Source organism: Vidua macroura, chromosome 16 (assembly GCF_024509145.1).
Source record: "Vidua macroura isolate BioBank_ID:100142 chromosome 16, ASM2450914v1, whole genome shotgun sequence".
In the NCBI taxonomy this organism is placed as follows: domain Eukaryota; kingdom Metazoa; phylum Chordata; class Aves; order Passeriformes; family Viduidae; genus Vidua; species Vidua macroura.
In genome coordinates, this window is record NC_071586.1 from 1906135 (window position 1) to 1918440 (window position 12306).

The 12306-nt window shown below is 64.5% G+C and overlaps 1 protein-coding gene across 1 annotated transcript; it reads right to left on the minus strand.

The window, feature by feature from the left end:
- Nucleotides 1-3109: 3109 nt before the first annotated feature.
- METRN (meteorin, glial cell differentiation regulator) lies at nucleotides 3110-6858 on the minus strand. The gene is made up of 4 exons (XM_053992150.1): nucleotides 6741-6858; nucleotides 5302-5723; nucleotides 5122-5181; nucleotides 3110-4516 (listed from the first exon to the last, which is right to left on the minus strand). The coding sequence occupies exons 1-4, from the start codon at nucleotides 6824-6826 to the stop codon at nucleotides 4200-4202; spliced, it is 885 nt and encodes a 294-aa protein (XP_053848125.1). The 5' UTR covers nucleotides 6827-6858; the 3' UTR covers nucleotides 3110-4199.
- Nucleotides 6859-12306: the final 5448 nt, after the last annotated feature.

Sequence of the window (12306 nt, forward strand, 5' to 3'; positions counted from 1 at the left end):
CCGCCGGGGCCGCGGCGGCTGCAAAGCAGCCCTGACCGCCAGGAATTTGTCGCTATGTGCTGGGAAAGCCGCTTCCCACCAGCTGTCGGCAGCCGGACGCGGGGGACGGGGGTGAGGGGCCGAGGGGGCCCCGCTGCGGGCCGGGGTCCTGCTCCAGCCCAGCATCCCTCCCCGCGCTGGGATGGTGCTGCCTTGGCTTTGTCCTGGTCAGAGGATGGGGGCTGGAAGCAGACCTGATGCCAGGGTTTGGGGTGCAGCTCCCCAAGGGGTGGCAGCGCTGGGGGGGGTATCCTCAGAGTTATCAGGTTTTTACTTCTCCTCTTGCCGAGGGCTGTGGGGTAGAGCTTCATTTGGCCCCAAGGTGCTCATCCTGACCCTCTGGGGCATCCTGGACCCCAAGGGCTTCATCCTGAATTTTAAACTCCAGAAGCATCATCCTGACCCTATGGGGTACCCCTGAGCCCCAGGGGTTTTATCCTGAGTTTATGGGGCTTCCCCAGGTCCCAGGGACATTGTCCAACCCTATGGGGCATCCTCAAACCCCGGGACCTCATTCTGACCCTATGGGGCATCCCTCAACCCCAGGGACATCATCCTGACCCTACTGGGGATCCCCTGAGCTCAGGGCACCCCTCTGCCCCACGGCAGCTCCTGAGCTCTGGGGTGCTGCCGGCAGGGTGGGCAGGCTGCCCGGGGGTCCCTGGGGGTCCCCACTCGGTGCTGGGGGTCACAGGGGGGGCTGAGCGGGCCCGGCCGCCTTTGTGCCTCCCCTTTGTGCCCCGCGATTCACACGTTCGAGCTTTTATCCGGCAGCCGGGAAGGAGGAGGGCGAAGGGAGCAGGAGAGGGGGGAGAAGGGCTGGAGGGGGGAAATGGCGGGAAACGGCGACTCCCTTTGTGTGACAGGGATGGGGACAGGGACCGGGGCACGCCCGGCACTGCCACCGCTCTGTGTTTTGCCATCCCGATGTGGACGCCCACCCACAGCGTGACTGAAGGGCTCCGCGGTCCCCAGAAGGTTCCCGATCTGGGGTGTGTGCATGCCTGGGTCCACAACGGGGCTGATCCCACGCAATGAGGAGCCCCAGGCACGTCCCTGGGCACATCTGCACCGAGGGAGCTGTTTTGGGGCACTGCTCTCCAAGGCTTCCCCAAAGCCCACCCCGTGTGGGGCAGGTGGATGAGTGGGGGGGGCTTTTGGAGCAGGTCTGGCTGGATCGTCCCCGTGGATGCTACAGGAGGCTCTGCTGGGTGGGCACCATGGCACCCACAGGCAGGGCCACCCTTCCCTGTCCTCCCAGGGTGCTGCCACAGCCCCTCACCATGGTCACCCGTCCCTGAGCTCCTCCTGACCCCCCCCAGCTCCATTCTGCGTCCCCACCCCGCTCCCCTCACCGTGCTGCCTCACACCACATTTTCCATCCTGTGGAGGAAATATTCCCCGGGATGGAGTTTGTCTCATTGTGTTTTCACCCCTCGTGGCCTTGCTCTGTGCCAAGAGGCCGGGCAGGAATTTGGCTCGGCCGGGGCTGGACTCTGCTTTCGGGGAAATGCTCGGATGACCAGTCCTGGAATGATGGAGATCCCAGAGCTGTGGGATTCCATCTGGTTCCCTTGAGCCACAGGGAAGGGCTGCTAGCCCTATCTCTCAGTGGGGAAACTGAGGCCCGGGCTGCCTGGTTGTCCCGTGGGACAATCCCACAGGAAGCGTTAGTGCCCTGGCCGGGGCCCAGCGCTGCGGCAGTGACAGTCGGGGGAAGCGAGGGCGGGCGACCCAACCTGACAGGGGGCAGAGGGCACCAAAAACAGCCCAAAAACCTCTGTGCCAGAAACTGAGCGGAGTAACAGCCCTTTCCGCAGCAGCACACCGAGCTGCTTTGGCCAAATAAACAGATGGGAAGAAAAACAAGAGCTTTTGCTGCTGGGTAGAAAAGCGCCGGATGCCTCGCGTTAAACGCCGACATTCAGCCGAGAGGAATGTGCCGGATTGCGGCGGGGTCGGAGCAGCCGTGATTTACCCCCGTGCATACAGAGGATGCCGTGGGCAGCACAATTCCCTCTGCACCTCATTTATTGCTTTTCCAGCTTCATTTTTCCTCCTCCGCTGGGTTTCCCACTCCTTCCCCCTTCCCCCTGCCTCGCTTGGCTCCTGCTTGCTGCCAAAATCCAGGGGGATGCTGGCATCCTCCAGTACCCAGCGTGGACCTTCAGCCTCCCCAGGGCCAGATCCAGCCCTCAGAGCCCAGCCTGGCCCCAAAATGGGGCAGTAAAAAGGATAAAATCAAAATATCCAAGTATAAAATTGGCAGTGAAGCATAAAGTAAGCAGCAAACTCTTCTCAAGGGAAAACATGTGTTGTATATCAAACCCACCAGGATCTTATCACAGCCAGATCATTTTATACACACACATATAGATATTTATATTTAATTATGCTCCAAAACCCACAGCATTCTTTGGAAACTTTTTTTTTTTGCGAGGAAAAGCACATTGTGGTCAGCAGAGGCACAAGATACTTAGCAGCTCACCCTGGCTGGTGATACTTGAAAAGGTGTTATTGAAACAAAATTGGAAAGGTGTTAAGTACAAGCAGACATGTGGCAGGAGCTTTGCTTGAGTGGTTTGGGGGGTTCGAGGGGTTTGGAGGGGGGAGCTCAGGGGCTGAGATTTCCTGTGCTGAGCCTTGTGGCATCACTGGTGGGGAGAAAAGGTCCCCGGCTGGGGGTGCTATGCCCCAATCCCATGTCTAGGTGGGGTCCAGTGTCCCAATTCCAACTGGGTGCCCCATGTCCCATCCCTGGCTGGGAGGCTTCTGTGTCCCATCCCTGGCTGGGGGTTCCGTGTCCCTTCCCTGACCGAGGGTTCTGTTCCCCATCCCCATGCAGGATTCCCATGTCCCACCCCGGTGCAGAGGTCCTGTCCCCCCTCAGCATTCCCAGGGAAGCAGAGCGGTGCTGGGGGCCGGAGGGGGCAGCGGCAGGGTGGGAGCGGGCAGGGCTGGGATGCTGGCGCGGCACAATCGGGCACAATGAGGCCTTGTGGCCGGTGGCTCTGACGAGAATCAGTGCTGACAGCGGCTCCACCAGCAGGGTCACCCACCCAGCACGGGGCCACCCGCCCCTGGTCCCCACACCGGGGGATACCGAGGGAGAGGGACCCCAAAGTGACCCATGCTGGGGATCACTGGGGTGCAGAATGTGCAAATAGCAATAAATCTCTCCATACAGAGAGATATCCAAGAATTAGGGCTGTTTCAGCCCCGTGGGAGGCAGGGTCACAGCTGGAGCTGGCACTGAGGGGAGCAGGTGACACACACCGCAGTGCCTGTCAGTGAATGTCCTGCTCAGCTTGCTAAAAACAGGAGCCACACGCTACAAATACAGCTTAGTTTATAAAAAAGAAGTCACAAATTTGGTATCGTTATAACTTTAGTGCACATACGATGCCCCCCCACCCCCACGGTCAAAAATTCCCCGCGGCTGGCACGGCCTGCCCCGCTCACCCGAGGGCTGGCAGGGACGGGTGGCACGGTCACCTCTCCCTGCTCCCATGGCACCTTCCTGCCTCGGCGCTTTGGTCCTGCCCTGACCGTGCCAAGGACACCTCTGCTCCCCGCACCAGCCTTCCTCCCACCTCACCGCTCCCCTCACTCCCTTCAGCTTCTCTCCTCTTCCTCAGCATCCGCCCCGCAGCTCCTGCCCGTGCCAGGGCCAGGTTCACCGCTGCCTGCTCCCCCTTCCACCCCCAACCTTACAGATCCATCTCCTGGCTCTTCCAGTCCCTTCTGTGCCTACTGTGTCCCTGGACCAGCCACCACGGCCACCCGCCCCCGAGCCCTGCCAGGGTCTGGGGGTCCGGCTGCCCCCCAGTGCCAGACCCACTGTGCCCCACAACATCCCCTGAGCATGCAGCACCCTGGTCCCCTGGGAGCCCCGACCCCACGCCGCTGCACCCCTCACCCAGGCAGCTCCCTGGGCACCCTGGACAAGCACGCCCTGGGAAAATCCCTTCCCTTCCAGCAGGATTTTCCCAGAACCCCCCAGCCCGACGGCGGGTGCTGCCACAGCCCGGCTGTGTGGTGAGGCCTGTGTGCCGTGCTCCCTCCGGGCACCGTTCCCGTGTCCCCCGGGGATGCTCTCCGTGACGGCAGGACCGTGGTCCCCCGGCGCCCGCGGGGCCGGGCTGCACTCCCGGAGCCGCTCAGTCCACGGGGAACTCGCAGGGGTTCTGGTGCGTGCGCTGGGCCCCCTCGTAGATGCGCTGGAAGTCCCGGTAGCGGGGCGCGCAGCTCAGCCAGGCCTCCCCAAAGTGCAGCCACCCCGTGAACAGGAAGGTGCCGGGGCCCGGCTTGACCCCGCAGCGCAGCGGGGTGCGGATGCTGCCCACCGGCCGCCCCGGCCGCCCGCCCGCCTGGAAGAGCGGGAATTTCTGGCGGTGGATGCGGGTGGCGCTCACCCCGATGATGGATTCCTGCAGCTCTGCGTCGTTGGAGACGCTCCGGATGCTGCCGCGGATGACTGCGGGGGCAAGGTGCGGAGGGGTGTCAGCATGGCCTTGTCCCTATCCCCACTGCCGTCCACATCTCCATTCTTGTCCCCATCCCTGTCTCCATCTGCATCACCATTCATTGTCCCTGTGCACATACGCATCCTCATCCCAGTCCCTGTCCCTATCTGCATTCTCATTCCCTTCCCTATCCCCATCTCCATTCTTGTCTCATTCCCACTCCCACTCCTGTTCCCATCCCCATCTCCATCCCAGTCCCCACTTTCATCTCCAACTCCATTTCCATCCCAATCCCCATTCCCATCCACATTCCCATTCCCATTCCCATTCCCATTCCCATTCCCATTCCCATTCCCCATTCCCATCCCCATCCCCATTGCCATGCCAATTCCCATTCCCATCCCTATCCCTATCCCCATCCCCATCCCCATCCCCATCCCCATCCCCATCCCCATCCCTATTCCCATTTCCTACCCCCATTCCCATCCCCACTCCCATTCCCATGCCCATCCCCATCCCTAGCAGTGCTCTGTGCAGCCCAGGCCAGCCTGGCCAGCTGTCCCAGTGCCACTTTCGGGTCCATCCCCCCTCCCCGAGCCCCGGGGGCTGCACTCACCAAAGTCACTAGTGCAAATGGCCATCAGGATCTCGGTGTCGTTGCACGGCCGGCACGCACCTGCGAGGCCAAGCACAGCCCGTCACCACCCGGGGGACAACACCCCCCCATCCAGCCCCTCCTTACCCCTGCGAGCACCCGGCAGGGGAAGGGGAAACTGAGGCAGGGTGAGGCTCTCACCTTCGGCGCCGAGGCTGGCGGTGGGCAACGCCGGGCGGGCCAGCCAGTCCCCCCGCAGCTCGTAGCGGAAGGCGGCGATGCGGCGGCTGATGTCGGGGTGCGGGGTGGCCTGCAGGAACAGAGCCACCTTCTCCTGGGGCAGCCAGCTGAAGCAGCGGGCGTGGGGCCGGGGGGCTTCTGGCAGCAGCAGCTCTAGCACCCCCTCCCTCTCCAGGTAGAGCTGAGCCCCCCGGAAGGTCCCGGTGGGTTTGATGCAGGCGGTGATGTGTGGGGGGCTCCTGCCCTTGACGGCGGCGCTGGTGGGGGGCAGGCGGGGGGCCAGGCGGAGGCGGAGGGCCCCCGTGGGGTACAGCCATTCCAGCGAGCCCTCGGCACAGTGCAGGGACAGCTGCTCCACGCTGCCAGCCTCCTGTGACAGCCCGCTGTGGGGCACAGCACCTCGTCAGCCGGGACCCCCAGGTGACAGGGACCCCGCAGCCCGTGTCCCCCGCACAGCAGCGCCCTGCACTCCCGAGCAGCCCCTCCACAGAAGTGTGCGGGATGGCCACAGGCAGGAACAGCACCAAACCCTCGATGACTTCGACTTGGGGTTCAACCACTTCATTTTGAGGTGCTTGTGCTCCCCCAGCACCTTTTGGAAGGAGCTAAGGGGCTGGGGGGGTGCAGCAGCACAGCCCTCTTCACACCCAGTGTGGGGTCCCAAACCACCCCAGAGTGGCCACAACCTCGGGGTCACCTGTTCCCACTTTGGGGATCCCCAGAGGATGCTGGGGTCCCACTCTCACACAGGATGCCCGGAGCCCCTTCTTTCCCGCGGCGTTGTGGGGGGGACATGGGGGTCAGCCCTGGATGTCAGCCCTGGGGGAGCGGCGACAGTCGGGGGGCTGCTTTATCCCTGACAGGGCGCTGGTGGCTGCGTGGCCCCCGTGTCCCCCACGCCCCCCGCGTGGGGCAGCCCCTCCTGGCGGGCCCCGGCTCTTTGTTCGGAGTCCGGCGCCTTCGGGCGATGCTTAGGGCCCTGCCGGGGGCCGGAGGTCCCGCTGGCCACAGGGATGGATGGGTTTCACGGGCGGGGGGCTCAGGGAAGGGGTCCCGGAGAGGCGGAGAGCCCCGCAGGGAGACCAGCATCCCTGAAAGCAGGGGGGATCGGCACCCAGGGGTGAGGAAACTGAGGCAGGCGCAGGTTCCCAGCATCCCACCCGTACCCTCCCCACGGATGCGGGAGGGGTTCAGCCCTAGGATGGAGGGGGGGGGCGGGGAGAGCAGACTCCCCCTCCCCCATGAACCTGCCTGATTCCGGGACCCGCGTGTGCCATCCCCGCCCGCCCGGCGCGCCGCCCCCGGGGCCGCTGTTCCCGCTGCCGGGTTTCCCGGCGCGGCGTTCCCGGTGCGGCGTTCCCGGTGCCGGTGTTCCCGGTGCCGGTGTTCCCGGTGCCTACCTGCCCCTCCAGCTGCACTGGTCCGCCGCGCCGCCGCCGATGGCCGCCCCCAGCCCGGCCAGGCACAGCGCCCGCAGCGCCCACATGGCCGCGCCCGCGGCGGCCCCGGGCGGCCCGGCCCGGCCCGGCCCTGCCCGCACCGCTGCCCGCACCGGGGCCGGGGCGGCGGGGACGGGGGAGCGCGGCCGCCACCCCGCGTCGCGCCCCGAACTTTCCGCCAATGGCTGCGGAGGGGCGGGCACGGGAGCCGCCCCCGAGGCCCCCTCCCCACCGGCGGGGCACCGGCATCCACCGCAGTGGCATCCCCGGAGCCCCCCGGGGCTTCTCCGCACCCGGCGGCACGGGGGGACACCGGGCGGGGACAAGGCATGGGGACAAGACCCGGAGCAGGGCTGGGGTACCCCACGTTACAGATACACCCACCAGGCCTGCACCCTGAATTCTGTAGGCCCATGGCTGTGACAGCTGCAGCTACAGCACCCCGGGCTAGGAACACCCCAAACTGTGCACACCCAAAACTGTGCACACCCCAACTGTGCGCATCCCAAACTCTGCACACCCCAAACTCTGCACACCCCAAACTCTGCGCATCCCAGGCCAAGTACACCCCAACTGTGCACACCCCTGGCTATAGACACCCCAGGCCAGGTACACCCCAAATTTGCACAGCCCTGGCTGCAGCCAGCCCTGTCTGTAGACACCCCAGCTGTGCACATCCGGGCCACAGGCATAGCTTGGGCTATGAACACCCCAGACTGAAGCTCTCTGGTTTGTGCATCTCCCCAGAACTGTGCACCCCAAGAGCTGCACACACCCCAGGCCAGGTGCACACCCGGATATGCACATCCATGGGCATGGACACCCCAAGCCATGCACATGTGGGGCTACAGGCACCCCAGGCTGGGTACACCCCAATCTCTGCACACCCCACACTACAGCCCCCCTGGTTTACATACCCCCACCCCAGAACTGTGTACCCCAAGAGTTACACTCACCCCAGCCCTGAGTTACACACGCCACGGTTTCCCTGCACCCTGAGTTCTGCACCCCAGTTCTATACACCCCAACCTATGCACTCCCCAGCCTTGCACAACCCAACCCATACACACCGCAGGCTACAGGCAGCCCAGGCTATGCACACCCCATGCTGCAGACCCGTGGCTTACACCCCCCAGAACTGTGTACCCCAAAAGTTACACCCCCCCTAACTCCTTATAACCTCCCTCATCACCAGCAGCGTCCCCCTCCCCACGGAGACACTTTTCTAACCAGGGGGAGCCCAGGCACGTGGCGCCGGGCCTGACACGGGGGTCAAGCACATCCGAACCCCGAATTCCCCACTTCCAAACCTGGGGATTTCTTTCCACCCCCTCCCTTCCAGCCGCTATTGTGCCACCACTACAGACCCCACCATTAATTAAGTTTCCATCCAGTGACAGCCCGCCAAAATGTTTGAAATAAACACGGAACAATTGGGATGGGATGATACAGGCCGGGAACAAAGTCCCCGGCCAGAGGGTGGAGCGGAATGGAAATGAGGGATTGTAAATTGGGATGGTGGGAAGAAAGAGGGGAAGGGGGGAAGGGGAGGGGGGAGGCAGGCAGGGAGAGGAGGATTCACAGCCCTCCGGCCATGAAATGATGCTGAAAGAAGTCATGCTGCTGGAATCCGTGGAAAATGAGGGGCCGGAGGGGCAGTGGGTTAAGGTGGAGCGGGTGGGGATGTCGGGGTGTCGGGGGGCTGGGCTGGGGGTCGGGTGGGCGATTCTCTGCCCGCTGGCCCTCGTGCTGAGCCCACAGCCGCCATGTGGGGTTTGGCAGAGGGTGGCTGGGTCGAGGGTCTGGATGTGCCCCATCATGTGAGAGCGTCACAGCGACCCCGGCATGGCGGGGACACGGTGCCAGGGCCGAGCCGGTGACACATTGAGGAAGTGGAACCGGCTGGGCTCGCAGTTGGGCAGGCAGGAAAGCCAACCCGGGACCCCACCAATGGCTTTGGCCAGGTGCCAGGGGCGAGGTGGCACCAGGGGAGGCGTGGCACCAGAGGCAGGGTGATACCAGGCACTGGTGTCCCCACGCAAGGACCTCTCCCCACCGAGACTGATCCCCGGCCCAGCGGTGTGCTCAGCACCCTGCGGGGATGTTCCCTTGGGACACCCCGGGATGCAGGGAGCTGGGACACAGTGCCACCAGCCCCGCAGGCACATGGCAGTGTCTGCCCTAATGGCAGCGCCCCGGGGTGAGGCTGCACCCCTGGTCCCCTCCACAGCCCCCGACCCACCTTAACTGGGTGTTACTGGAGAAACCCCGGCACCAGCTGCACCACCAGCCCTGGCTTCCCTCCCTCCACACGGTATGGGGCACCCCCGCACTCGGGGCACGGCCATCGGGGGGTCCCAGAGCCCCATTTGGAGCAGCCACCGTAGCGGGGGCTGAACCGGGACCGGGCACGGCTCCCGCAGCACCCCGCAATCGCCTCAGACCTCCGGACCAGCCCATGGAGCTGAGCACCTCCGGGCACCCACCGAGGAGCCAGCCGTGCCCAGAGCTCTGTCTGGTGGCCGTCCCCTGACTGCGTCCCCAGCGCCACCGTGTCCCCTGGCCACCCCCTCCTTGTCCCTGGCTGGAGCAGGGTGTTGTCCCCGTGGGACTGGGGAGGAGTGGGGGGGTCCGAGTGCCGGCCGCCCCCGGGAGCTCCCCGGCGCCGCCGGCCCCTGGTGCGTGTCCGCTTGGCCCCGGAGCCCTGGGGCCGCTCCGGGATGCTCGGGCTCGCAGTGCCCTCTGGTGACCGCGGGCACGGCGGCCGGGAGCCGCCACCCCCGGGCGAGGGAATCCGGGGGACTCGGGTGGGGCTGGGGAAAAGCACGTCCCGCCGGGGAGCAGAGCTTCAACTCGTCCAGCGGGACCTCCGAAGAGCAGCCGGTGCCACCCCTGCCCTGGACGGGGATATCTCACACCGGGCCGGGCTGCTCCAGCTCCGTGGGGCGCCCACAGTTCCTCCAGCTTCTCACTGTCTCCCCCACAACGCCTTTCCTCCTTTTATCCGATCTAAACGCACCCTCTTCCAGCTGAAAACTGCTTCCCCTTCTTCTGTCTCTACAGTTCCTGGTGAAAGCCTCTCTCTGTCACCCTTCCAAGATCCCTTAGGTATCACCAGAATGCCAGAAGGTTTCCTCCAGGCTGGATGGCCCCAGCTCTCCCAGCCTTTCCCCACAAGACAGCTTCTTCCAGCCCCATGAGCATTTCCATGTCCCCTCTGGATCCGTTGTGACTCATCCAGGATTGCTCTGTCCCAGACCCATCTGCCACTCGCGGAGCACTCTGTGCTCCATCCAGGAGCTTCCTTTGGATTTTGACGATACTGTCTCTTCCTTTGGGTCACCCCAAATCCTGGGCAGCTCCCCTCACCACTCCTGGAGTTTCTGGTAGGTCCCTGGGACATCCACACTGCCCACAAAATGTCCTTGTGGGGTGGCTCTAGGCACCCTCCACACTGTGCCATGAGTGGGTGATGGCGTGGGCAGGAACACTCCAGGCCCTCCTGGAAAGGCAAAAGGGACATTTGGGACAGCTGGGACCTTGGAGGGCTGCTCAGGGGCTGGGGGTCCCCAGCCTGTCCCCATGCAGCTTCCCATCCCCCCAGGCTGCGTGGGGAGCTCTCCCACCCCACCGAGCACCCGAAGGAGCTGCGGCTGTGGGAGGCACCCACCTTGTCTTTAAAAAATAGCTCAGGAGCCTCAGCTCAGCTGCCAGCCCATGCCTGGGGACATGCAGGGACAACCGCAGCTCCTCTCCATGGGAGCCAGCTGGCTCTGTCCCCTCTCAGTGTCCCCTCTCACCCAGACCCCCAGGCTGGTGTCGCCGAGAGTGGGAATGTGCCCTGGGAAGGCTTGGGGAGCTCAGGGAGCCTGTCAGGAGGGGATGCACGGGCGAGGGTCCTCAAGGCAGGGCAAGGGTCCCCAACGGCAAGGTGGGGATCCCCGAAGCAAAGATGGGGTCCACGTGTCAAAGCAGGGGTCCACATGGAAAGGAGGGGATCCCATGGCAAGGAGGGGTCACCATGGTAAGCTGAGGGTCCCATAGCAAGGTGGGGTCAGCATGGCAAGGTGGGGGTCCCCACTAGTGAGAGAAGGTTCCCAGGAAAGGATGAGGCTCCCAGCAGCTGGAGGAGAGTCCTCATGGCTGATTGAGAGTCCCCACAATAAGATGAGGGTCCCCAGAGTGAGAACAGGGTCCAATGGTCACGGCCGCAGTGTGGCCATCCCCATCTCTCTGTGAGGACCCCCACAGAAGCCTGAAAGCCGCCACGTCCTCGCCCACCCTCACCCGCACGTGGCCTGCATGGGGGGAACCTGAAGGGGAATCAGATCCTTGGCCGGAAAGAGCTCTGAGCCCTGTGGGGTCAGCACGGAAGGGGCTGAGCCCAGGGGTGGCAGCGCGGTGACCCCAGGCTGGACAGACCCCCCTGCTCCCCCCGCCACCGTGGGGCCCGTGCGTGCATCCTGTGGGGCAGCGAATGGAGCTGCCTATTGATTCGCAGCCCGGGCTAAAAATAACTTTCAACTCTTCATCCCGAGCTGTGAAAAATCCCCCATTGCTAGGCGACGGGTTACCGGGAGACAGCGGCGCTAGGCGACGGCGGTTGCTGCGGCGACGGCCCCCCCGGCGCACTGCGGTCCAGCGCGGCCACCGCTGCTCCTGCCGGACCCGCGATGCTCCAGCTGCACTGGGAAGGCTCGGCCCGGGCTCCCGGCGCCGTGGGGACAGGCTGGGTGCGAGCTCCAGCATCCCCGGGGCGCTGCAAAGGCAGGGGAGTAGAGGGCTGCGGGAGCCATGTCACTTGGCTCTCGGCTGCTGGCCTGGCCTGAGTGTGGGGACACTGGCCACCACCCTCCTGGCACTCAGGAGGGACAGGCCTTGTGGAGCAAGGGGGCTCAGGAGGCTTGTGATGGTGACCTGTGGCTGCAGGGTGAAGTGGGGTGACCAGCACCCCACATCAGGCACCCAGGGTGTGGGTACCCCCTGGACTGGTGGCACCCCAGCCGTGTCCCCTTCCTCAGGGACACAGACACACGTGGAGTCTCCTCTTGCCCAGAAACGAGTCCTGTTGAAGGAGTTTTCAGCTTTCTTGGCATGAAAATGTCCTCAGGACATGGGGCCACAACAATTCGTCCCCTCTGAGTCCTGGAGGTGGCAGGGGTTAGTGACAACGGGCCTGTGCCAGGACCAAGGGGACATCAGGGACCACGCAGGGCCCCACTGCCTCCCAGTGCCTGCCAGCCCCAGTGGCACTTGGCCTGCTCTGGGTGCAGAGTGCGTCCCCAAGGGCTGCACCACAGCCTTTGCTCCCAGGCTGCTGCTGGTCTATTCCCCTGGAGCACCTCCTTGGGGAGCAGGCACCACAAGGGACAGGGCACTGCTGGGGGGACAAGGGACACAAGAGATTGTGGGGGAAAGACCTGCAGTTCCTCAGGCAATGGGGAAACACGTGGCACCTGGATGAGGCCGTGGATCCACATGGCCCTGCAGTCACTGTCCCCTCCAGCATTTGTCACCCACTCAGCAG